At 43.9% G+C, this 26,554-nt stretch overlaps 1 protein-coding gene and 1 long non-coding RNA gene across 3 annotated transcripts in view; one reads left to right on the forward strand and one right to left on the reverse strand.

The window, feature by feature from the left end:
• Nucleotides 1-9,395, reverse strand: part of LOC127605065 (uncharacterized) — a 12,027-nt gene extending 2,632 nt beyond the window's left edge. Inside the window, exons 1-2 of the long non-coding RNA XR_007963446.1 lie at nucleotides 9,287-9,395; nucleotides 8,372-8,430 (exon numbers count right to left, since the gene is read on the reverse strand). This is a non-coding gene — a long non-coding RNA (uncharacterized LOC127605065). The remainder of the gene's footprint in view (nucleotides 1-8,371; nucleotides 8,431-9,286) is intronic.
• A 13,146-nt stretch (nucleotides 9,396-22,541) lies between these two features.
• eomesa (eomesodermin homolog a) lies at nucleotides 22,542-26,025 on the forward strand. 2 transcript variants are annotated; one of them, XM_052072563.1, is made up of 7 exons: nucleotides 22,542-23,477; nucleotides 23,704-23,858; nucleotides 24,396-24,517; nucleotides 24,740-24,898; nucleotides 24,996-25,057; nucleotides 25,145-25,863; nucleotides 25,984-26,025. In XM_052072563.1, exons 1-7 carry the CDS (start codon nucleotides 22,780-22,782, stop codon nucleotides 25,995-25,997), a joined length of 1,929 nt encoding a protein of 642 aa, XP_051928523.1. In that variant the 5' UTR covers nucleotides 22,542-22,779; the 3' UTR covers nucleotides 25,998-26,025. The 2 variants fall into 2 exon arrangements, with proteins under 2 accessions (XP_051928523.1, XP_051928522.1); XM_052072562.1 differs by having other exon boundaries at nucleotides 25,145-26,025.
• Nucleotides 26,026-26,554: the final 529 nt, after the last annotated feature.

A 26,554-nucleotide genomic window follows, 5' to 3' on the forward strand; every position in this document is an offset into this window, starting at 1 on the left:
ACTGAAGGGATGCCGCTGCGTGGCAATCTGGGCTCACTTCTCAGGCAGCTAAACCCTTTGACACTATGCTTTTTTTTAATTAAAATTACATTATGATTAATCAGGCAGAAGCAGATCCCCTTCCCACACACTTCGCCCCACCCCGCACCCCTCTTGCCTCCGTTTGCCGGCAGGTTTGATTACAACCTGTGATGGACTTACTGTACCCAACTGCCAGGCTGCTAAAGACGTGCTGGCAGACGCAGCGACGCGACCGGCTTATCCAGCCCCGGGGTTGAACGCAGTCATGCGCAGATGACAAAAATTGACCCAACCCCCAACAAAAAACAAAAAAACCCAAAACAAAACCAGAAGGTTGGAAAAGTATGACAAGGAGCGAAAGCCAGAAAATTTCAGCAATGCGGTCAAATCGGGAGAAGGTGGAAAAGAGTCACTTAAATCCATTCAGACACTCCAGGGAGTGCGACACTCAGCAGGCAGCTCCTGGATGGTATTATTGATCTGCAGCACTCCCCCCCCCCAGCCCCCCGCCCCCAACCCCAGCTCCCACAACAGAAGAGTGGAATTGCATCTCCCTACAGCTGTACAAAGTGCCAGCATACAGTACAAGATGTTGACGTCCTGTGTTTCGAATGCTCCTCTGCTTTTTTTTCGACGCCAGGTGAAGTGGTCGAGCATATGCTCGCGTGTTTGCTTACTCAAGCTGAAATACCGATGTCAGAAGTATGTTCCGACATCGAAACAAAAGGAAGAGCCAATGAAGAGCATGTCAATAGGAAACCACAGTAGGCGTCGTCATTTGTTGTGACTTTTCATCTTGTACCAACAGGGATGGCCGGGGCGAGTTACTCACGTGATTGATTTGGCTCAGCTTTTTACGCCGGATGCCCTTGCTGACGCAACCCTTCCATTTGTATTTTTTTTTTAATCTGGGCTCGGGACCAGCAGTGGCTTGGTATCGGGGCACAGGCCGGGAATTGAAACCGCGCCATCTGCAGCAACAGCATGAAGGCCCGACAATACTCGACCAGTGCAGTCGCAGTAAGAAAAATCATCGAAGGAGAGGGCGGTCAAACAGATGTGAAGCAGTTCTGCACGCGGATTAGTCAAAGACAAAAGGTATTTACGTCTCATCAGGCAACAGAACAAGACAAACGACAACGAACCAGATCAGGTTCGAATGAAACCACGAAATGAAATGCAAGCCAGACAATCGGAAGACCTGGACAAGACACACGTGGTTGAGGGAACTCAGTGCAAGACACGATGGAACGAGTTGACAAGCACAGGTGAAAACTAACAAACACATGAACCACCCCCAAATAAAACAAACAAACAAAACCAAATCCAAACTAAAAAACGATTGTGACACTTATTTCGTTTTTATAGTGAACGATTTGCACCTGTATAACAATATAGACACTTTTGTGTGTGTGTGTGTGTGTGTGTTTGTTTACATCTGAGATCAAATTTGCTACAGTGAAAAAACCCCTGTTGTGAAACTTTTCTTGCTGCAAACATGATTTTGTTGTAGAGGAGTTTTAATTTATGTGACTGTGAGCATTTATGTGTGTCGGCAAAATTGTTTTCCAATCTAAGCCAGCGTGCTATTCCGTTCATTTTCCTGACCTATAATAACATTGGCAAAGGTCCTAACTGCCCTTTCTGTACACAAAAAGAGCTTTTCCAATCCCTGTGCATGTCTCCCTGCATAGCTTTCACCCACTCAGCCCCCCGAGTTGAGACATGCCCATATCGAGCGTCCCGTGGCCGCATTGACGAGTTGTATTAAAAGCCAGTAGGTGGTCTCTCTCTCTCTGTCACTGGGCAGAAGCCTCTCCTCACAGTACATTAATTACATGCTCTGCGCCGCTCCGCACCTTACCTCGTCACGCACCGGGGATACTTAAACCAACACGGATTGCACCGCTGATGTAAAACAAAGAGATGCTGAGGTTGTTTTGTCCGTTCTAAAGCGCTCGTGAACTGCGTCATTTCGCCGTGTTTAGTGAAAACAGGTGGGTCAATGCGTACGCGGGCGTGTTTGCGCGGTTCGTCATAAGAAAGCGGCACACTTTGCCTCCTCTCCCTCTGACCTGACCCCACCGTGAACCCTCTTGCCCTTGCAATCCATACGTATCATTTACTCGAGGCCCTCCCTGCCGTCTCGACTAATTCATGGAGGCGTGAAACACCTCGTAATGCTCAATCACAGTGGGGCACGACGCGTTAGGAGCCATCCGGAGTGACAGCGCAAGGGCCGGCTGAGGGGAGAAATGCCACATCGCCCTTAGGGAGAGGAAGGGGAAGGAGGTGGAGGAGATGGGGAGAAGGATGCAGTGCTACAGGGGTTTACGGACAAGACAGGAGGGGGAAGGTAGCGCTGTCTTAAAGGTGACTATGTAATGTACTTTTTTTCATCACAGTTTAGGAGCTATTCGCCAGATTATCTATTGAACAATATAGAGCAGCGGTCCCCAAACCTCAGGCAGTGGACCGGCACCCGTCTGTGGGACATTTGGTACCGGGCCGCACAGAAATAATAAATCATTTACATGACTTCCGTTTCATTTATTTTGCAAGCTGAAAGATGTTTTATTTTGAAAAATTACCGGATTCTCTGTGACTTAAGCTTTTGTTAAATTGTAGAATTCTTATCATTTTATATTTGAGCATTATATTCTTTTACGTGAAGGTTACTCAAATTATATTCCGTTTAATACTTGCTTAAACATGTTTATGTTGATAGCGTCTGATTGGCTGAAGGAAAGCAGGAAGTGTTTTAGTAGCCGGAACAAGGTGTGTTCTCGTTCGGACTGCGGGTACAGTCCTACTTAAATTATAGATAACATTATCTCCTAAACCAAGAAGTTGGACAATGAGAGACAGACGCTGCAATTAATGTAGTTAGTTACTCTTAATGAGCATTCATTTTATGCCACAAACTGTTTTGGGTGAAATAAAGTAACTTTAAATTACCGACAATCGGGGTAGATGTTGTCTTGCCTGATTTGCAAATAAAAGAGGAAAAATGCCGAAGTAACTCAGGAAGGAGAAGGAGAGAATGAGAGGGTAGGGAGGGAAAAGTGATGGTGAGGAAAAAAAAGCAACAGACGGAAGTCACACTTGAGAATTTGGAGGTGTGAAGGAAAATTGACTCGATCCGTGTTGAACGGCAGATTTTTGGACTGCTGTTTTAAAACGCGTCAATGTGGTGTTTAGCGCCCTCCTTTCGAACGCAGCAGTTGTTTTTCTTTTACATGTTACTCACAAATTCATGAGCAAAGAGCATGTTAAAAGTGGAATCATGATCAATTTCATGTTTTAACCCTTTGAGGCACAGCGGTTGCTACAGTGAACAGCTTCTCATGCATGAAAGGGTTCAATACTACCATCAAAAAGCAATGTCTTATTTTTCAAGTGGAACATTTTCAAATGATGGCAGAAGCATCTGATGGTTTTTGTCAGCATAATATGGGAGGGGAGATCTGCATCCACACTGACATTGTCTCTCTTGTCCTTGCCCCTGCCCGTGGACCCATGCCCAGGACCAGACATCTCCCAAGCCAAGTTGCCCAATGATCCATTTAATCATATGCAGCGCCATAAGGAAGCTTATGCTGGTCGATGGCGTACGCTGTAAGTCAAGGCCAGCAAATCAGTCGCGAGGGCATGCCTAAAGGGACCAGCATGGCACCAAAGGCCTTGGCATGAATTTGACAACAAGTATACCGCTCAAAAGAAGCACTGGTATCCCCCCCGCCACCCCCCCACCTCTCACATTTTCCAATGTCCAGATCCTGCTGTGGGGTGGTTGACCCCACTGAATGTGGACACAGAGTCCCTGCTGACCAATACTAATACACTCAACCCTATCTCCAAAAAAAAAAAAAAAAAATCAATATTGATCGAGAACGAGGAATCTTTTTGACCTTGGGACTCAACTTTACATTTTCAATGTAAAAAAAAAAAAAATTAAGGGCAATCCCAAGGGCCGCCTGTTGCCCATCCCTGCTTTGATAGTTCAAACGTTGTCCTTTGTGGCTACATAGTGAACAAGTAGTCATGTTGGTTTAATAATTTAAATAGCATCTTTAACCCTTTCATGCACTAATAATAACATGAGAAGCTGTCCACTGTAGTAACCGCTGCCCCTCAAAAGGTTAAAAACACGTGCTTGCAAAACATTTTTCCGACACCAGTTTCCATAGCATCGACAGTGAAACTCCTCTACAACGAACCCTACAGTACATGGGTGAAAATATCCCCTAGTGTGAAAAAAATTTCATGCATGAAAGCCATTCCCACTTTTCTACTCCCCCTACGATGAAAAGTCCGTTATACAAAATCTTTTTCTCTGCTCTTTCCTCATAACTAGATTCACTACAACGAAAACAAGCCTTCCGCAAAAGTCATCCAACCTCAGCATGCCACAGCAACCTCAACTGCTTCATTCGGAAACGGCAACAGCGATCACCACACTGGATTACACATGCGCAGTAGTACAGGAAGTATTTGTTTGTATTTGCTACAGTGAAAAGTCCTCTGTTGTGAATTTTTTTTTTTTTTGCTGCTAACATGATTTAATTGGAGAGGAGTTTCACTGTAAAACCAAATTGCGGCAATCCGAGAACCCTGACAGCACATTCAAAGACGAGTGAGGATGATGTACTCATAGGAAGGCATGGGCGATGTGACCAAAGAAATGTGCGTTGCTAATAGGTGGGTGTCAAGCAAAGCGTGAGTGGCTTTAGTTTCATTGAGCGCCGTCCGCAAAAAACAACAGCGTGGATTGACATTGTGGTGAGGCTGGCCTCTGGCCGCCCATGACCTTTGGTAATGTCTTCACACCTCTCCAAGACAAGCTCTCACACTCTACGGCCCCCCCCCCCCCAACCCCACCCTGCCTTTGCATTTTACCGTCTCCTCAATTATAAGCTAAATGGATATTTTAACACTCTGCCATTCTAATGACAGTGTCCTAATCTGCCACTGTTGGATGTCTGTAAGGATGATGGGGGTTAGGACACAGGATCTCACAGGTTAGGACTGACAATCTAATTTCTTTTTTTTATTTTTTTTTTCTTTCACGCACAGAAGACCTGAAGGGGTGGTCCCAGTTGGGGCATCTAGCCGGAGAGCCTAATGTCACCTCAGTGACATGGAAGCCACCCGGCTGTCACTTTGTATCTCTGACACCGAGAGAGGTAGACCATGAGCAGCCTGACTGGAAAGTGAGGACTCAAAATGCTTGAAACACATTTGGCTCAAAGACAAATTAGGATCTAGCAAGGCAAATTTACCCCCACTCCACCCCCCCCCCCCCCCCCCACCGTGCCCTGGCCCACCCCCAGAAACTTTTAGGCTTCAGCAACATGCAATGAGCTAGTCTCAAGGAACCGAACCACCAAATGCTCACTCGATGTATACCTTTGGCGCAGCCCCCTTTACTCTGACATTTTGTTTTCCTTGCGCATATGTGTGTGGGCTGGATTTGAATTTGTATGCAATGCATGGAACAATCATTGGAGGAAGGAAAAAAAAAAGTGTCAAAATAAATTTCCACGTCGTGTGAATTAATATATAACCATTTGCATTATTATTATATCACTTCTGAATACAGTCCAGGGATGATTCGAAACTGGAAACTCATGATGTCCTCCACATTCACCGCGTTGATAAAGCCTGAGGATGTTATAATATCATTTAACCATCTTGTTTTTGTTTTTTCTTTACCTTTGAAAAGAGTATTGGTTCAATACGGGAAGCAACATTAAATTCCCAACTAACCATTTCCTGCACCCTCTAACCCGATAACATGATAAGCCGTCCACTTTAGTAACCGCTGTCCCTCAAAGGGTTAAAAACCGATTCCATTTTTTTGCATCCATCAGCAGTTGTTGCAATCATCCATTCATTGCATCGGTCTTTTTCCTTACCCTTGCACCGTAGTAAACAAGCTGAACTTGTGCCCTGTCGCCTGCTTGCTGACCTCCTTGGTAGAGTGCTGCGATGCCTACATGATTGCCCGCCCGCCCGCCCACCCGCCCCCACCCCTCACCTCCTCCTCCTTGTTCTTGCTCTTTCAGCGCAGCCGACCGCCAGTCCCGCCTGGCCGCCCCTTGTCGTCTCGCAGAAGTGCGAAAATAAGATGGCATTGGATCTATTAACACATTGGGCTGAGTGTTAGTGAGGGAGGGGGGGGGGCACTTTCCCAAGGTTCACCAACTATCATTCTGGCCTTATATTCTGGCCGGGGGGCAAGGTGGAAGGCTGTGGAGGATGGGTGATGGTTTTGTCGAATGTGGGTAATTAGAGAGCGCTGATAACGGGGCATGCTTCCACTTGCCCCACCCCCCACCCCCACCCACCCGCCTTTCACTTCAACAGCGACGATGTCAACCAATGGATTTGATCAAAGCACTGATCAATATCAAACTGACAAGGACTGTTTGATCAATGAGATGCTAATTGTAGCGCGTCGGCGTATCCGCAGTGCAAAATCCACTCCATTGCGTGGCATATTTTCTATTCATGAAGGTAAAACATAAACTGCCGCGTAAACTGCCATTTCTCAGACAACCTTGTTCCAATGTTATGATGACTTTACACGGGCTCGCAAATCCGCAGGATTTCATTGCTGAACTTGTTGGCACGCGGCGATGTAATGTGTGTCTATCTCCGAATGTCTCTACCTCGGTGTGATTGCACGCCCACAGATCCACCAGCGCTATCACAACAGCCACACACACACACACACATACACAAAAGAAAAAAATCAACCTCACAACTTTTTGTCACACTTCAATCACATAATATGTTGGGAATTAATAGACTGTGTTTGCTACTATTTACCGCGCTTTCCCTTCATTTCAGGAGCCCGTTTCAATAGCGTAATTAAAAGACGATGAATTTGCATCGCGCAAATCAGTCTCAAAAACAAAAATTTGGTGTCTGTTCATTTGCTCTACTGGCGAAGGAGCAAATTCCAGCATGTGGCCCTCCCTCACAGGGGGATGGCTACCAAGAAGAATAGACGAGATATTTACAGGTGTGAAAAGATGCATTTTTCTTATACAGTGTGAAATTCTTCTGTTAAGTGTGCTCTTTCCAATACGCCTGTTCACAATGGGATGAGAGAGAGAGAGAAGGACAAAGAGAGAATCCAAGCAGCGACTTGTGTTTCTTGGCTCCGCATTTTCCGAGGAGCTCAGGCGTAGCTGAGCACAAGTCTTAAGAAAAAAAAAAGTGATAAAATATACAGTGAGAAAATCTTTCAAGTGTCAAAGAATTAAAGCGGAGCGCAGTCGTTACAGCAGGACGGGGGAACGTCGGTAGGGGGTTGGTCGTTGGGAGGCGGCGGTAGCGCGCCGCTCAAGACGAATGCAATCTGTTTGCCTTGACTTTTTCCGAGACGACTGGTCCTCGGAGGCTTGAGAGTTGTCCCGCTTCGGTGACATCATAAATGGCGAAATGTAGTCCAAAGGGATCTTGCGAGTGTTTTTACACATTTTACAGAATTATTGAAAATGTATTGTTCGAGGGGGAAAATATTCAGCATGGGAAAATAAGGTGACCCATTATGAGTGTGTGTGTGTTTGTTTGTTTTTTGAAAGACAGGAGGACTGCCATTGAGTTGTTGCAATGCACTGATAGACAGAGTGAAGGGTTGTGAATTGGCGACTATGAAGATACAATCAAAATACCGCACTTTGACAGTTTTGAGATTTCATTTTTCCTTGCGCAGACTGCAGACGCCTTGCGACTGATGGAGCTCCACCATGTTTAACAGTAGGGACAGTGTTTTTTTTTTTTTAATACGGAACAGTTACGACTTACCAAAACCTCCAATTTTGTCGCCCTCGTCCAAAGTGGCTTGTCAATAAGTAACAGAAAATTCCAACCTCTTTGTTTTTAGGATTGTCTTTCAACGGTGGTTTTGTCCTCGGTAATTTCCCTTGTAGTCCACATTGGCTCAAACAATGACGCGTGGTGTAATCCGATACGGATGTACGTTGACTTTTGAGATTATTTGGTGCTCCATTTGCATAACTTCTATTTTTACATGATAACTGTCTATGACAAAACCTACCTGTGAAGTAAAATGTATTATGGCAAAAATAGTCCAGTAGGAAAGTTAATTGCTACTCCACACATATTGTCCAACAATCTCCAATGATTGTTTTCTGGGGGCTTTTAAAAGTGATGGAATTTGTTTGGAGCCAAAGCAAAAAAAAAAGAAAAAGAAAAAAATCTCATAAAATATTGGAGATGGGTCGGGGACAATGTGTTGAGTGGTGTCGTGACCACACACCCTCACCCGTCGAGTGTGGCTTGGAGCCCAGACAAATCTACGCTGGGTCTTTCCTACCTTGCCACGGAGAGAGACAGGAGTCAGGAATCGAAATGTGCCGGTGCCAAATTTCCTCACTGTGAAAAACAAACACATTTTACCCACTGGTAAAGTCCTAACACAGTGAACAATGAGTGAAAAGAAACAGTCGGGCAAAGTATTCTTAATACCCTTAAATGTACCAGTATTTCTTGACCGTTTTCATTTCCCTTTCTGGTCAGTAACTACACTTAGCCCGAGCACCATTCGGGCCTTACTGAATAAATCTGGGATTCTTTTCTTTATTCGCTGCCGGTTGTAATAGCACTTTACACAGCCGACAGCCTCTTTAGCGACACTCAGGCACTAGTCAAAGCGGTGACACGCCGACTGGCCAGAAGACGTGAGGGGGGCCGAGACGCCCCTTAATTAATGGGAGGCAATCTCACAGTTTACACCGAGCCTTTCATGGCTTTAATGAAAGGATTATCGTCACGCATTAAGATGTATTTAACCTCCAGCACTAGCTCTGTTTCAATAAGTATTAAACAGACCATTAGCTGAAGTGAGGAGGTCTCAATTAAAGCGAACAAAGGTCCGATGTTCCGAATGCGGAATGAGATGCAGTGCCGCCTTCGCTTTTAGCATCTTCCCAAACAGATGGTGGTGAGCTAGGGGAGAACATTTGTTGACTTGACACCATTTACAGTCAGAAGATTCAAATGTTGGTCACATTTTTCAAAAAAGCCAATTTGACGAATTAGTGGGAAAATATAAAAGATAAAATAACACTTATTAGTCTTGTAACGGGGGAAATTTGCCGTAATTGTAAACAGTAAGAACGCTAGTGTTAGCACGGTTAGCTTATTTAGCTTTCGACCCAGGCTTGCTAATGTTGTTTCGCTCTGTTCTGTTCTCTCTAAACAGAGTGGACGGTTAAAGCTTCTTGCTTACTTGTCTTTAATTGGCATAACTCTGGAAGCACATGTATTAAACTCAGTTTCGTAACATCGGGCGAACACACGTCACTTCCGGTTCCCTCACCCAAAGCTGTCCCCCTAGCAACAACAATACCATTGTTACAAATGTTTGCATGATGCGCAAAAAATATATAGAATATATACCGGGTTTTTTTGTCTTTGAAGTGCCATTGAAGCGTACTAGTAAATATGACAGTACACCAAAATATCTTCCATTAGAAAGATAATGATCATTTTTGACTCATTCGTTTGAGAGCTATCGATATGTTTCTGCTTCCTTTTAACGTATTCATTTTTGGATAATAATTTACAGTACTTCCTGTTTGGAGCGCACGTGTTGAGTTGTTTAGTGAGAAATATCCAAGTAGTCTACCCACATTTCCGACGGGAGCCAAAAATCTCCAGAAAAATCTATTTTCTAAGTTGTTGGGTTTGACAAAAACAACCATGCGCCACAACATAGACGCTTTGCCAGGGCCCCTGCTGAACAATAGCGGTATTGTTCACTCGGAGAAGAAAGCTGGCATGGGCCACCGCATTGATCAATTTTCCCTCTTTCTCCTTCTTTTCGCCCACTGCTTGTTTGTCATGCCATGGCGAAGACCCACGTTTGATCCCAGCAGGTTGTCATGCGCACACGGCATCGACTAAAATTAGTTCGAGCCAAGCGGCCACAAAAATGTATTATGCTTATCATAAGACAAACATAAATTAGGAAATAGAAGCCGCTGAGTTCAATTATTCAATGAACGGATGTGAAATCTTTGTCAAGCATTTTTTTTCTTTCCTTTCTTCCTGCCATGAGTGTAACCGGGGAATGTCGCGTCTCACTTGTTAAAAATATTCCCCATCACATGTCATCCGACGGCCCTCCTCCCCGCTGCAGGATGCGGCAGGACCCATTTTTTCTCAGCTTGTCTTTCTTCGAGATGATTAGCCTCAAACGACATTTTCACAAGTAATTGTCATGGCATGTAGGTCGCATGCAGACTGAGAAATGGATGCATGGAGGGATCTCGACGGGGTGCTTTGAAATAGCACCATGAAAAACGGTGGTCGAAACCTTCAATGCGTATTACTGGACTGTATCTTAACACCCTCTAGCATATATAGGATAGCCTGCGGGCGCCTGGGATGGCACTCTCTGCGCTCTCAATATGGAAAATGACAGTTAGGAAGGGAGGGTGAATCACAGTGGTTATGGCTACAGTATTTAAAATGTCTAATTAATTATTGTTACGTTGCACGTGAAGCTGCCTAGCAGGATTGAAACTGCCAGCCAGACACATTCTTGCATTTCTCACTGCACTCACCAGTTAGTTTTTAATGGGACTGTTTTTTTTTTTTGCTTTTATGGCTTTAATTGTCACTCGGGTGGGGGGGGGTCACTTTTTATTTGCTCTGTTTTGATCCAAATGCCGTTAACTGTTCTGTTCGTAAATGCTTCGAGATGTCCGTTTGTGTGAAGCACATTGAGTTGTACCAAATGTGCTAGATAGATGAAGCTGCCTTGCCTTGATCGACAGCAAATTTTAGTTAGCGATAGCTTTATGTGTCCCTCAACATATTTTAAAAAATGTGATTCATAACTATGACGTTTCTGGGGTAAAAAAAAAAATTCTACCTGTTGCTGAACCGATCACCTAATTCATAAATATTACAAAATCTATTACATTATTTATTGATCTTATGTTTACGTTTTATTGCAATTAATATGAAAAGTCAATGCGTCAGACCTGTTTTGGATCCCTCTGCTACTCCAACACACCTGATTCATTTGTTCATGATTGTTTCAGGCCTCGACGGTGCTTGCTGATGAGCTGATGATTTGAATCAGATGTGTTGACGTAGAGAGAGATCTAAAACATGGCTATCGAGGAACTGGAGTTCCCTCCCCCCTGTGCTCGAGAAAAGAAAATGGAATCAGTGAGGAAAATAAATCATCTGGCAATGTTTATTTGCATATGTGACTCAAAAATAAAAAAATTGCGAGCGCTTTGACTAGGAGTCGCTAATATGAGTTAATGGGTGGTGCTAACTATAAAAATACGGAAACATTAACCAACGCCGAAGACATCATTTGATGAATGTTGATAAAATAGTTTCATAATGTTAATATGTATCAACACAATGTATTTTTTAAAAATATAACTGCTTATATGAAACTTGGGGTCAATTGAGCGAGTTTTCAAGTGGAAAGAAATCAAAGTAGCTCTGCGTGGAGACAGAACACGTGTCTGTGAACTTTAACGACGCTCTCCCGAGCTCATGTGTCACTGCGCCAAAGTGTAACAAAGTTGAAGTGGCCCAAGCCAAAGAACGGAGTCCTCAGCTGTGACTGAGCGGAGCCAAGGCCTGGTGGAAGGCCTTTGCTGAGGTGACAAGAGCAGGGGAGCACAGAGCCAGTGCATGTTAGTTAGCTCGAGCGTTCCGTAAAAGTGCAGACAGCTTGGGAGGTGCTAATGAATGCCGGGCATTGCTAACCGTACTGTACGCCGGCTCTGAGCGCAGGCTGGCAGCCTCCTGTCCCTCCTGCCCGTGCGAAATGTGAAAGATCAAGCGGTTGGAGAGAGCAGACGCGAGTAAACACACTCGAGTGCACATACCCTTTTTTCAAACGCATGTGCGCTCTTGACTCGCCAACACACGCGCGCGCGCGTGCCGACGTACACACAAATACAGGCGCGCACCCGCACACACTGACACGCTCGCACGGAGCCAGCCACACAAGCCCACTCTCAGGCCTGGCTCACTGTGGTATCGCATCATGAGGCCTCCAGCCAGGCCAAGCCATGAGGCCTCAGCTGAGATGATTCAAGGCACCCTGCTGGGTTGTCACTCACCAAGCCAGGTTGAGTTCCACTCAGCCAGGAGGACAACCGGTACTGCACCATGCGCGCGCCGAATGTAGGAAGACTTGTTTTGGAGTCCAACTCGGAGTCCTTCAAAGAAAACAATATCACCTTGCAGGGACAATCACGTTCAAATCTTGTTCAACCATTAACAAATCTCTTTGCGACTAATCAGAAGAAAGGGGCTGATAATGATGAAGGGATTGTTAATAGATTATATGATGATTCTTTTTTAATTTAAAAAAAAAGTTTAAATGTGCTACATGTGGTGTGAATAGCTATAAAACACTCGCTGGCCACAACACTCAGTGACCCATCAATCAAGTTAAATTTAAAAAAAAAAAATTAAAACAATAATTTTTATTATAAAAAGATGACTGCAAAAATCCATGGTCATTCGATTTGCATAAATATTGGATCCCGTTACATTCAAAAAATCTTTTCAAAATTTCATAAGCGTAGAAAATTTGTATTGGATTCCAGAATGAAATCAAAAGGCAGAATCCATTAAAAAAAAATAAATCCCTGTGACCTCTATCACATGACAACAAATCATCAAACTTATAAATGCCTAAGCGAAAGCCTCTGTGTCTTATTCTACGTAATGGTTTTGCGAATAATAACGAGCCGTATAAGATGAATCATGTCAACTGTTTGGACTCATAAATATTCATTTTTTTTTTCCTCTCCGCGTTTTGCATATAGCTCGTTTAAAAGAAATGGGTTGGTGTGAATTTCAAGTTCACAGTTATGATCCATATCTGACCATCTGTATGTCCTTTTTTTAAAAAAATATGAACAAATGGAATCTCAGCTTGAATTAAGTGCGAAAAGGGAAATAATGCACATAATTTAATTTCAAAATGAAGCGCTGAATATGTATAAATGACTCGAATGCATCCCGTTACCACATGAGGAAGATTTTGGTCCTCGATGCCTTTGACTGGCTGCCTCAACTTTTCTCCTCATAATCGCGGGCAAGTAAAGTTGAGTCTCATTAAAAAGCTCTTTGCGAGTTGTCTGGAGATGTATCTATTCATTCGCTTCAAAAGGGTGTCATGTGTATGAATTATGCTAACAGGATCTCATTAGCAGATGCAAATGAGGTTAGTCAAAAAATTGTAGCGGAAAAAAAAAACTGAAGAAAAGCTCCATGGGATAGTTGGAGCTCGACAGCTCACCAACCCGCCCCCACGCTGGGCACCAAATGTGATGGTTCGCCCCTGCTGCTGCGCTATACAAGAGGCAGGACCGAACCATAAACACAGGCGCGGGGAGGACAGCTGTTCACAAACGTAGGTAGGATCCTGCTTTTATTTCATTGTTCAAGGGATTGTCCAGCGTGCCACTCGGTATCAACCTCATGGCTTACACATGCGAGGCCGTAACACACGCACACACACACACAAGCAGGAAACCATGCAACTACTCATACTTCCTCTCAAGTCGCGCAAACCAGATTATGGAAGTTCACAATGTGGCGTGAAGACGATTCACTAATAGCAGCCGCCTACAAGCTCCTGCCGCTGTGACATCAGTTGGCCCCGGGACTGAAAGCCAAACTGGCAGGCCAGCGAGGCCGAATCGTCACATGCATTGTGCAGACACAAGAAAACGTTCAGTCAATCCCGCGGTTCATCATTAGTACAGAAGCAAACAGTGATTTCATCAAGGTTAGGAATGTTCATATTGCGTTGACAAAACGAACTGAAACAAACGGTGATTGCAGCTTTCGTTTTAGTCTTTGTTCATAAATGAACTTTCAGGGTTTATTTTAAATGTATTTTATTTTGCAATTACTGTAAGAAGGAAGAAGAATTGTAGTTTGTTTCAAAATACTTTTAGTGCCTTTTAAAAAAAATCTCTAAACATACTGTATTTACGCCATGTAAAAAAAAAACTAAAACTAATACTAAAACAAAATGTCATCTAAACCAGACCATTAAAAAAAATACTAGTTAAAACTAATTGAATTTAAAAAACAAACGCCAAAAGTCAACAATAGCCCCAATTATAATGGAAGTCCTCCAATATTGTCAGAACGTTTTTTGTTCAATTTAATGTAAGCAGTGGCTAACTTAGTTTTCCACTTATAAGTACAACCAAATAATGTCACTTCACTCTTATGAGACAAAAATTGAAATCATTTTCTTGAAGTAAATGGACTGCACATACAAACCATTACTCTTATTCACACTCGCAGACGATACAATACCTTGTGGAGAAGTGAAAGAGAAAAATTATGTCGTCGATCGACCTCACCCACTCACATCTTCTATAGCCTGGCATGACTCACGATCAACGGCCAAAAAAACCAAAAACCTGTACAAATTAAACAAAGCTTCATTTTGCCACCCACAACACCATCTACTCACGGTTCAACTCAAAATGTCAAAAGTTCACTCAAAGACATTTTCTCCAAAAGTATTCTTAATTAAACGACGATATTGCCTGACTTTGAAGCCATGTGACACCATTTGCAGTTCGCGCCATCGTACTCTTTTTTTTTCGAGTTGATAAAGTGATTCACTCGTAATCGCAATGCTACCAAACATGAAAACAAACCTGTTCTCTCTTCCTGTTGACTCCAGCAGATACCCTGTTTTCGCACTTCCCACAAGAGTTTAACGTGTTGCATTGTCCCCCACTCAGCTCTAAACACACACACACACACACACACACACATACGAGAGAAATAAGAGACCCCATTTCAGACTGACACGCAGGGATATATATCACACGACATAAGACCATATGGGACTGGGTCGCCCCTTTCGACCCACGTCTCCACCAAAGTTGTGTTTAGTGTCAAAACCGAAATCAGAGAGGGTGGTCACCATTGGGAAACCCCCAGATAAGTTTCTGTTTAAAATTATGGTTTATTCACCCGTCTGGATGTCCAGCGAGTCTCTTGGATTTAAGCCGTCTGAGCTTTGCGATGAATGATTTGGGCTAACTCTACTGGAGATTTAGAGCACAAAACAAATAATCCCAATTTAACTCATTCACTCCCAAAGACATTTTAGATGTCTGAAAGGGTCTGAAAATGGCCAGTACCTTTTTAAGTACAGTCAATATAACTCACCTAGTGACAATTTATAGTGTTCAATCAGCCTGACCTGCATGTTTTTGGAATGTGGGAGGAAACCGGAGTACCCGGAAAAAACCCACGCAGGCCCGGGGAGAATGTGAAAACTCCACACAGGGAGGCCGTAGCTGGAAGTGAACCCGGTACCTCTGCACTGTGAGGCCGACACGCCAACCACTGGACCACCGGGCCGCCCCATCAATTATTATTCAATGAGATAAATAAATAAAGCTAAATAATTTAATACAATTTATGAAGAATAAAAATCTGATGAATAATGAAACAAATATTACAGGACTTTTGATCATGTAAATGCTCAGTGGGCCCGAATAAAGAACAGAGCTGGCCACGGGTTGGAATAAATCGTCAGATTATTCATATTTGCTCACTGAGGAAATATGTTCGTATGAAGAATACAGAATTTTCCTTTCAGAGCAGCGACTTTTCCTCCAGTATTTTCAGCTTTGATTTCATTAAACATTCGCTTCTATGCGATTTTAGGCAACGCCTTCCAGAATGTTCAACAACAACAACAAAAAAAGCGAGCTGCTTTGTGTCCAGATCTTCTGGAGGCCCACTATACGCCATAATTTTGTTCAAAGTTGGCTCCAGAGCTTCCTGCGTGGCTCCGGGTGATGCCGTCTGTGCTATTGTATCAAGGTCTTCATCCATCTGATGAACTTTGAAACTAGTGTTCCTCCACCAGACAGAAATTTTCCACGCAAACCTCCGACCCGCCAGTACAGGAGGACACCCAAACACTCCAAAGACGATCAGAAGCCATCAGCACAGGCCGGCTCGATCCCCGCGCCGTGACAACTTGGATACGCGTGCTCTCTGCTGTTCAGAATTCCTTCTCCCCAACACCCAGCCCTCCACCTCCACGCATACACTTGTCACATATGACACATCGACCCACAAGAGATGAGACCAGGTTCTCGTACCTCTTCTAGAAAACCTGCCCATACCACCTCCCCTTCCTTTCCGCGATTCGAACATGAGTGGACCTTCAACTTGACAATGGTAAAATATCCGCTTCGCACTCAGCTCACAGCAAACGGGGGGCCTTCTGTTCGTTCCTGCACATGAAGAAGACAAGACCGTGGACCATGTCCATACTATGTGGGAGTCCCTGCTGTTTCAGTGGCTGCCAGGCAGGCAGCCTCTCCTCTTCTCAAAAATGCTTGGCTCCGTAACCACGAGAGCCCATCTGATGTGGTTCCTCCCCCAGCACCCCCCATCTGACAAGCGGCTCGCTTCCCCGGGCCCAGACGGCTGGAGGGATAGAGCAGGAGAAAGAGGCCGCAGATTGTTGTAGACCATTTGCATGTAAATACACAAACCGGGCCTGGGTCTCAGTTCAATATTGAAGGCGTCCGTCGCTCTGAGGTCCCTGTGTGTATGCATATACGTGTTTGTGTGTGTGTGTGTGCGCGTGTGTGTGTGTGTGTGTTGTCATGTATGTGCATGGCATGATCCAGTACATCTAAATTAAACAGCTGCCAAATTGCGGCAAATGTTTTAATACAAAAGCATTCTGTGCTCTCTAATTATATCTAATGGCTGTTGGATGCATTTCTCCAGAGCAGAAATTGGCTCATCTTCAGTGAATAATTGGCATTTCTTTAAGTCGTTTAGTATCATATTGCACCAAAGAATAAAAATAAAGGATAATTGACCAAAACAGGGAAAGTCTGTTTTTTTTTCAACAAAATTTGTGCCTAAAAGACATTGAATTTATCCAGGCGGGTGAACCTACGACCATTAATTATGTCTCCCTAAACTTCCTCTTAGCATTTGCCTCTGCTTGTCAGGCAGCAAGTCAGTTAGGGCTTTCCTCTTTATCGCCATAGAAGCTTTCATACTGAGAGCGAGATGTGTTAAAATTCGACATTCTCACTTCTGACTCACTGATTTAACCACATTGAAGGAGGAGCGCCATCAGAATACTCCTGTGGTGTAAATCTGTTTGTGTTGACTACACCCCCCCCTCACACACACACACACCAACGTCGCCCCCCCTCTCCCCAAAAAAAGAGAAAAAAAGGTCTTTTGAAATGCAGTTTTTGAGTTTGGGTGAGCAATGTGATAAAAGCCCAGCTTGTTTGGCAATAATTGTGCTGTGGGGGAAAACGCAGGGAACCAGGGGTGCTCCTGCCCTTTCGTCAGTTGCTACATGTGTGGGACCTCTCCCCCTCCCACCCCTCCCAACTCTGCACCACCGAGCGTTTTCTTCCAGGCTTAACAGTGAGTCGATGCAACTGCGTCACCCCACTCCCCCTACCCCTTACACCTCACATGCCCCAGAACACATACATCCAGTCTACACTGTCAAACTTTTAGCACCTGCTAGCTTGCTCTGGTCCCTTATGTCAGTTCTGCTGCTTTTTCAAAGAGGCTGGATGAAGAGAAATGGGTCAAGAAAGGTTGACGCCGAAATGGGGGTGAGGGTGAGAGTCGGGCCAATGAGCTATCGTGTACCCGTGGCTTTGGCAGTTTAAACACACAATGACTTACTGTGCTACTGAAGGTGATGCAGTCGGGTCACAATCAGCTCAGCGGGCAAACTGACGACGGTTCTGTTATGTTCAATGTCATGTCGCCGGAATAATACCACCAAATGCAGACGTGGATAAGATTGTGAACAATATTTACAAAAACGCAGGACCGAGAAAGTACAAAGAAAGACAGACTGGTAACAAATAACCAGGAAAAAGCAAAAATTCTGACAACAGGCAAGGAACAAGAAAAACGTCAATTGCTCGGCGCTCAAAACAAATCCAACGCAAATAACAAGAACAACTTACGATGAAAAAATACAAGGCGAGAAGCTAAGAGTCAATCACGTGTTGAACAATCAGGCACTCGGAGACAAGAGTCATGAGCAGGGTTGAATAATCCGACAGCCGGTTGTCGGCATGGCAGTTTTTCAGGGTAGCTGGTAATGACACGTGATTCCAGACAGGTGCGGTCGCTCTGGAAAAACAAAGCAAACAGGACTGGATCGAATACTCCATACGTATTCTCTCCGTGCTGCTTCTCCTCATGACACTTTCTAATGCCGTAATCCAAAAATCATGTTAGCATGCCTTGGGGATTCAAATACAAAGAGTCGCATCTTCAATCCAATTTCCACGAATGCCGCCCCCCCCCCCACTTTTTTTTTTTTTTGGTATAGTGGATTATCACTACCCCCTGAAACTTGTGCATGCAGCAACACGCCGACGGAGAAACATTCGGTATATATCGATGTGACGCGAGTATCCAATCTGCTGGTTTGATGAAACCTGCCGTATTTCAATATATTTTCCAGGGATTCAAACATGTCACATATGTATAGAAAGAGTATTCCCCGCGGGTCTCACTCACGGACTGGTTGCAGATGGGAAAGATTACTCGGCTCTGTTGGAATGTAATCTGAAATAGCCAACAAAAGACATTCAAACGCGAATATATTGTACATAGCTTTATTCTCTTTTGGGGAGAGATTCCATAATATACATTTAGGCCAGTCAAGGGTAAATGTCCCATGTGGTTTACGTGACAAAGAAAATTGTATATTGCCTCGGAACCTCAGGAACATCATATTTTGTGCAGTATTGCAATATAATATTATATTATACAGTATTCACACTATCCACAGTTCTTTTTCTATCTCTGTTTTGTGTCTCGTATTGGTCGGTTCAAAAGTGAACGTTGCTGCTGAAAGTGAAAGTGGAATTTGGAAAAAATAAAATAAAAGCACATCATACAGCAAGAGAGGTTCAAGTGGTCGTCAGGTTACGCTAAGTCCTGCGACATCAACCCAGATTTAGACATAATTTTTTTTTTTTAAACGGAACACGACACTCCACAATAGTGAAATCACGATAACGGAAAATATTTGTATTAAATACACTGATAGGCTTTGCGGGTGTCTCTGAGGTTTTCTGAAATGTCATATCGGGACACTTTCATGAAAATACACCGAGGGGGAACATCTTCGATAAACTTACAAGATGAATTCCTTCTAATAAAAGTGTTCTCGGGGGGGTTGGTGATGATTTGCGAAGGGATCCGGCATGGCACACATTGCTCTTGATTTTTATTATTTATTTTTATTTTTTCCAAGCAAACCCTCCCTCCAGGGGTCTCGGCGGCGCGGATCTCTAATGAGACTTGCGTTATTAATCCTTGCAATGGGGTACATGAATTCTGTCCCGAGCAAAGGCTTCAGCAGCCACCTTGGCTCATAAACCCTGGAATGTATTCCTTTCATGTGCTCTGTTGATGATCTACTCTGACAACAATATGGTAGGACTTCCCTTCCCCTGTCGCGCGGGCCCTGGCCCAGGGCCAGAGAGGGTCATCTCAGATCCACTTGGGCTTTTATAGGTGGTCAAGAAACATGCTGACAGGTCACAAGTGGGTGCTCCTTTATGAGGAGGAACTAAACATCTACCTCATTTGGAATTAGTTTATTTATAGGCGGCCTGTAAATCACGTTTATTTTGTTTTTTTCCCTTTCAAAGCGGTAGCACGGGTCGGTCTTTAAAGGGTCATTTTGGAAAATACTGACAAGATGGTTGTTGAAAAAACAACAAAAACAACAAAAACACAATGTTGTCGCGTGGTGAATATCTTTTAAAGCACCGTGATACGACATGAAGTTGTCCATCGGTACAGTAGCGGACTTTATTGGACACATCGCAAAGGCGGGTCATGAAAGCCAGATGTTAATGTCACATCACTCAACGGACAGACATTTTCAGAGCCTTCTTTACCCAACCACATGGGAAACAGAAAATATTTTTTAAAAAACACAAATATGTACCGGTACCTGGGAATGCATACCTGCATTCTTAAAAAAAAAAAAAAACGTCTTTGGTATTGAATGAGTGAAGTATGTCGAACATAACAAACGTGTTGAACTTAGCGCGCCCACACAAAGACCCACACACGCTCACACGAAATCCATTTTTCTTTTCAACATTCACATTCTCAGGTTTGATGATCCACTTGGGATCAAATTAAAATTTTGAACACCATGATTTAGTTCCTCTCAAGACGTCATTTCTGATATTCTGTTTTTTTGGATTTTAACCGACAAATGAAACAATCGGGCGTGTTGTTTTTTTTTTAAATGCGTTTACAGGGGATCGGATCGGGACTTTGTCACGATTTTGTTTGTTTGTGTTTCAGGTCCTGCTGGAGTGGAGGTCACCAATCTCCCTCATTGACAAGTGGCCTATTTAAACTCTGCCATTTAGACAATTGGCTGTCGGATTATTTAGTGCTGCTCACGCCTCTTCTCTCCAAGTGCCTCAGAGCATCATGCCACATGTTTGTCTTTTTTTTTTTCATGCCAGTCATGTTTGTTATTTCTCAGTTGGTCCTTCTTGTGTATTAGATTTCCTTGTCCTTTGAGCGACAAGCAATTTACGTTGATCTTTGCGAGCGCTTTTGTTTTTTCTCATTATATCTTGATTCTTTTGTTCCCACCTTTTTTTTTCATTGTACTTTTGTCGGTCTTGTGTTCTGTTAATGAACATTTGTTATCAGCTATTATCTTTGCCTACGTTTGTGAAATCCAAGTCTGTTCCAGAGTATTCCGGAAGACATGACGGGATAAGCAAGACACTGTTAAAAGACAGTCAAAACATTTACATTTATGTTGCTTTTTTTTTGTTGTTGTTGTTTTTTAAATGTTTGGTGTTCGCTTGCAGTTTGGGGAAGGGTTCCGGCTTTTGACTGACAGACACTATGTGTGCTGTGCAATTAGCTCCAGTTCCCTGATGGCCCACCAGCCAGCTTCACCATCCCATTCATGGCACGAGCCAATCAGCCTCCAGCCGAGATCCTCCCCGTTTTTCACAGATCCGTATCCCCGTTTCCCTCGGATTAATCTCGCCGTCAGCTACTTCGCTTTCATCCCAACATTCACGTGAACATTGCCACAAGTTCACGTTGGTTGAGAATGATGCGGTGATGCAAGTGTGAAAGCAGTATGGGGGGGTTGGGGGGGGGACGTGCTCCCTTGCTGTCAAGTATGTGAACTGGTAGAGCCGAAATAAGCACTAGAGGTCACTGTCTCCGATCCATACCGATAACAAAGGTATGCATTTATTTGAGATATCCAACAACATCCCTTGTGTGTGTATGTGTGTGCGCGCGGTGGAGCGAGCCCGCCCGAGAAAAGATTGCTTGTTTCACACAATATTATCATAAATATTAAATTACACGATTACGTCGTCAGTATTCTATTTAAGTAACTTTGTGTATGATTTCCCTCTTTTTTTTTTATTTTCTTCTTCATTTTATCACCAGTTAGTTCCGGTACGTTGGTCACAATATTTTCGATTTATTTGCTTAATTTAAAACGCAATTGAGCTCAAGTTTATAGCATCGTTTGGCAGTCATTGGGGTTATATTATTTGTACGTACATATATTTTTATTTTTTAGATATATTTTTTTAACCGGGAGTCGTCACGTTTATTTTACTGGTAACGGAGTAACAGAGAGATGATGATCGAGAGAGAGAGAGAGAGAGAAAGGTCGTTTATGCCAGGCGAAATGCCTTATTTTCAACAGAAATAATGTAAATAAAAATATTAATTCGAGAGTGACAGATCAAAAAATCGGTATTATAGCCTACCATAATTACTATGTCGTTTGCTCTGTTTTATTGATAAAGGTCATTCAAAAATACTTCCTAAAATCACAATGCGTGCTTAATATTTTGTTTTTTAATTCCAATACATAATCGGCCCGGATTTTTACACAGATTTATTTTTTTTCACCATATCTGAAGTTCTAATATCAATTTGAATTTCCGACTCAACGCTGGTGAACCCGTTTCCATTTTTTTGCACCCCCTCAACGCATCAAAGTGGTGGCGATTGGATTTTTCTTCTCAGTCAAACGCCAACGGCTATTTCGTTGATTCGACGGCCGAAAAGTCGACAAAGCAGTAAATAACATTCCTTGGACGATGTAACATGAAATCAAGTCTTCGAGTCGATTGACGTTCCATTTCCAAGGTGAGTTCGAAAATGGAGAACACGAAATCTGAACAATCCGGAGTTGTTTATTTATATATATATTTTTGCCAGATATTTTTGAAAACAAAAAAAACACCCCGACACTCGTGACAAGTGTGCTCAGATTTTTAAAAAAAATGCGAGAGAGAGAGCGAGAGAGAGCATTTCTAATTAAATTAGAGCACAGGCTCGGCCATTGGCTATGTGAAGTGGCCTCGCACCCCCGCAAGCTACCTAAAAGCTCCTCCCCTCACACTTCCAAACACTTATCAGTGGGGAGGGCTCCATCTTATAAGAGCCCCCGAAAGCCACGTCCATGCCATCATCTGATCTGCAAAGCCGGCGGAAAGAAGGAGAGAGTTTCTGATTCCCCAACCCCGCCCCCTTCCATCGATTCTGGAGGGAGGGTGCGAATCTCCAGAACCGTGCCGGGCGCCTCTTTTTTTTTCTTTTTCTTTTTTTTAGATCCGACTGACCCCAGTGGACTCTTAAATCGTCTTCAGAATCATGCAGTTAGAGAACATCCTCCCCAGTGCTCTCCCCAAGACCTTTTACAACCTCTCCTCGACGGATAGTGCAAATAACAGCCCGAGGCCGCCTTCGCAACTAGATTATCAAGAAGTGGACCGGGCGGAACCGGAGTCAAACAGTGCTCCCAAGAAATACCTGGCGAGCGTGCAGGGGAACGGGATGATGGGTGACCCAGAAGGGGACGCGTTCTCTAAAACCGGACCGGATGGGAGGAAAGGCTCCCCGGTGCTCGGTGAGGACGAGCTGACCGGCGGCCGGCGGTACAACTTAGACGAACTTGGTTCTGATCGCTATTTCATCTCGTCTTCTCAGGCGAGTTCCGACATGGCAAGTCCGTGTTCCCTCTTCCCATATGCAGGACAAACGGGGTCCGTGTACACGGGCACCACCGGGTCCAGGTACCCGGCGTCACTCCACTACGGATCAGTTCTCCCGCCCGCCGGCTTTTCCTCCCCGTCCGTATGTACCGGCCGGAGTCAGTTCGGCAGCGGGGGCTATCAGTTCAGTCAGGGTCCCGGCTGCTTGTACCCGTCTTACCCCGGTACGGGAATCAGCTCCATGTCTCTGCCCGGCTCCGGCGCAGGCCCGAGGGCACAGGTGTACCTTTGCAACCGGCCTCTGTGGCTCAAGTTCCACCGGCACCAGACGGAAATGATCATCACCAAGCAGGGCAGGTAAACAGAACGTCAATTGCTTTTTATAAATAATATACTCCACGAAAACAAATTTACGCACGTTCCGAATTACCCCGGAACACTTTTATTATTATTCTTTTGTTGTGCGTGTGTGCTACGTGTATTCGTTCCCGACGCAGTAAAAATATCGCAAACAAATTCAGCATGATTAAAAATAACGTAACTTAAAAAAATATATACAACAATAACAAATGTTTTCCCCCAGACGGATGTTCCCGTTCCTGAGTTTCAACATCACCGGATTGAACCTCACGGCCCACTACAACGTCTTCGTCGAAGTTGTTCTGGCCGACCCGAACCACTGGCGCTTTCAAGGGGGGAAATGGGTCACTTGTGGCAAAGCGGACAATAATATGCAAGGTTTGTTCCCGAAATTATAACGTGGACTTTTCCTATTTCGTTCTAATTGTTTGAATGATGAAACGAGGAAAAATAAAAATAAGACCGGAAATGCGGTTTCGATTATGTTAGCATAAACACGAACATGAATAAAACGCATTTTCTCTAATGTAGCATTTTAAATTATTAGCTTACGAATATGCGAAACAAAACGGTCAAACGGTCATTTTAACGAAACACTGTTGGTCTTTAGAGACTTCATTATTGACGTTTTAATACATTTTATGAGCAAGAATGATTTTTCTAAAAATGCTAATGGTTGTTTTCTTTTTAACTTCAGAAAGACTATTTTCCTTTATCACAGCTTCATGAATCAGAAAAGTTGTTCCAGTAAAAAATTGTTGCTATGATATAAAATTAAAACGTCACTATACCGTTTTAAATAATTTGGACAGCAGAGGAAGATGTTGCACATCATCACTAGTTTCACCTAAGCATTTAAATTGTGTTTTATTTTTATAAGTACTGCACAGGTATTAAATGTTCTCAATTTGACAGGGAACAAAATGTATGTTCATCCTGAATCTCCAAACACTGGCGCACACTGGATGAGGCAAGAAATCTCCTTTGGCAAGTTGAAGCTGACAAACAACAAAGGGGCCAACAATAATAACACACAGGTAGCTTGTCTCCCTTTTTTTTTGCGCTTGACATTTTCTGAATTGAGCTGTATAGTTGGCATTCGCTATTTTTCACGATTTGGAAATATAGAGTCAGCTTTAAACAGGCTTGAATTTTCTTGTCTTTGATATTTTTATCGGGCCAAGCACCAATTTATCTAGTTTGGTTAATTTCTTAGTGTTGTATCAAAGCTGTCTTTGCATTTCATTTATCTTTTGCAGATGATAGTCTTGCAATCTCTTCACAAATACCAACCCCGGCTGCACATTGTTGAGGTGACAGAAGACGGAGTGGAAGACATGAGCAACGAGGCCCGAACTCAAACCTTCACCTTCCCAGAGAACCAGTTTATAGCCGTCACCGCCTACCAGAACACGGATGTAAGGATTGAAATTATGCTTGCAAAAAGAATAGATACTTTTCATTTTTATGTGGTTTCATATGCATTTGATTTATTTCATGTCCCGCCCCCTCTAGATCACACAGCTGAAAATTGACCATAATCCATTTGCAAAAGGCTTTCGGGACAATTATGACTCGTAGGTTTTCTCACACGATATCGCGGCACCGTTCCTTTGAATGCAGCCCTCCCAATCTAATCGTCAACCTTTTCTTCATTTGACCAGAATGTACACAGCCCCAGAGAGTGACAGGCTGACTCCATCTCCGACAGACTCCCCCCGATCAACCCAAATCGTGCCGGGGGCTCGCTATGCCATGCAACCTTTCTTTCAGGACCAGTTTGTCAATAACTTGCCTCAGAACCGCTTCTACAGCAGCGAACGGGCCGTGCCCCAAACCAACAGCCTCCTGTCGCCGCAGAGCGAGGACGCCGCGGCCGCCGCCTCCGCCCAACGCTGGTTTGTCCCACCGGTCCAGCAGCCGGGCTCCAACAAGCTGGACTTGTCCTACGACAATGACTATTCCACCAGTAGTCTGCTGTCCTATGGCATCAAACCTCTTTCCCTACAGACGTCCCACGCCCTTAGCTACTACCCAGATTCAGCCTTTGCCTCCATGGCGGCGGGCTGGGGCACCAGAAGCTCCTACCAACGCAAGATGACCACGGGCCTGCCCTGGTCCCCTCGCCCAAGTCCGCCAGCCTTTGCAGAGGACCAGCTGGGGGCCAATAAAGACAAGCTGCCGGAAGAAACGGCGCCGTCGGCGACCGGCTGGATGGAGACTTCTCACTCGCTGAAATCGGTGGATTCTAGTGACGCCGGCGTGTACTCCATGGTGTGCAAGAGGCGCAGGATGTCCCCCGGGGCCTCCAGCACGGAGAACTCTCCCACCATCAAGTGCGAAGATTTGACCGCTGAGGATTACAATAAGGACAATCCGAAAGGCACGGGTTATTATGCATTCTACACAAGCCCCTAAGACTGTCTCGTGTATTCAAACTAAATATAACCGAGTGCTCTCCATTCCTTGTTAATGTCTTTTTTTTTTCTCTTTTTCTCTAAAGGTGCCAAAGCTTAGCGTTGCTTCCCCCAAGCAAGCTGCACAAGGTTATTTTTCCCCAGGCCAACCCCTCTCATACCTGAGCAGAAACATGCATAGTGATGATTGGTTTTGAACAAATATATCCCTTTTTGAATCCATTTACACTTTTTAACAAAAAAAAAAGTGATTTGTTCCTTCCCCTCCCGTGTGTATTTAAGTCGTTTCCATTGTACAGTATTTGTGCACTTTAGAATGTGTGTGTGTTGTATAAATTGTCTTCATGGAGGTGTTATTAAATGGATAAATAAAGCTGTTTTTTGTTTTCCAAAATCATCATCCAAATGTCTTTCCGTGTGTGATTTTTATTCCTGTTACACGGTGAAACTAACAAAAAAAAGGAGCAGTTACAAAAAAAGAATGAAATATGAATTTATAAATCCCCATTTGAAGCTTACATGCAAGAGATGGAGGCTTCATGATAATTCATCTTGCAACGTATGAGTCATATCAGTGGATGGGGCGGGGGCCCTTTCGTGAAATCATTGGTCCTCATTACGGATGATATGTGAAAAAGTCAAATGGATCCTGTAAAT

This window comes from Hippocampus zosterae, chromosome 7 (assembly GCF_025434085.1).
Source record: "Hippocampus zosterae strain Florida chromosome 7, ASM2543408v3, whole genome shotgun sequence".
Classification (NCBI taxonomy): Eukaryota; Metazoa; Chordata; class Actinopteri; order Syngnathiformes; family Syngnathidae; genus Hippocampus; species Hippocampus zosterae.

What these genes read in the sequence shown, in the direction of transcription:
- eomesa (XM_052072562.1), top strand. Translation starts at nt 22,780, where the DNA reads ATGCAGTTAGAGAACATCCTCCCCAGTGCTCTCCCCAAGACCTTTTAC. An exon ending in ATCATCACCAAGCAGGGCAG is followed by an intron (nt 23,478 to 23,703) that starts GTAAACAGAACG and finishes GTTTTCCCCCAG; the next exon opens with ACGGATGTTCCCGTTCCTGA. An exon ending in AGCGGACAATAATATGCAAG is followed by an intron (nt 23,859 to 24,395) that starts GTTTGTTCCCGA and finishes TCAATTTGACAG; the next exon opens with GGAACAAAATGTATGTTCAT.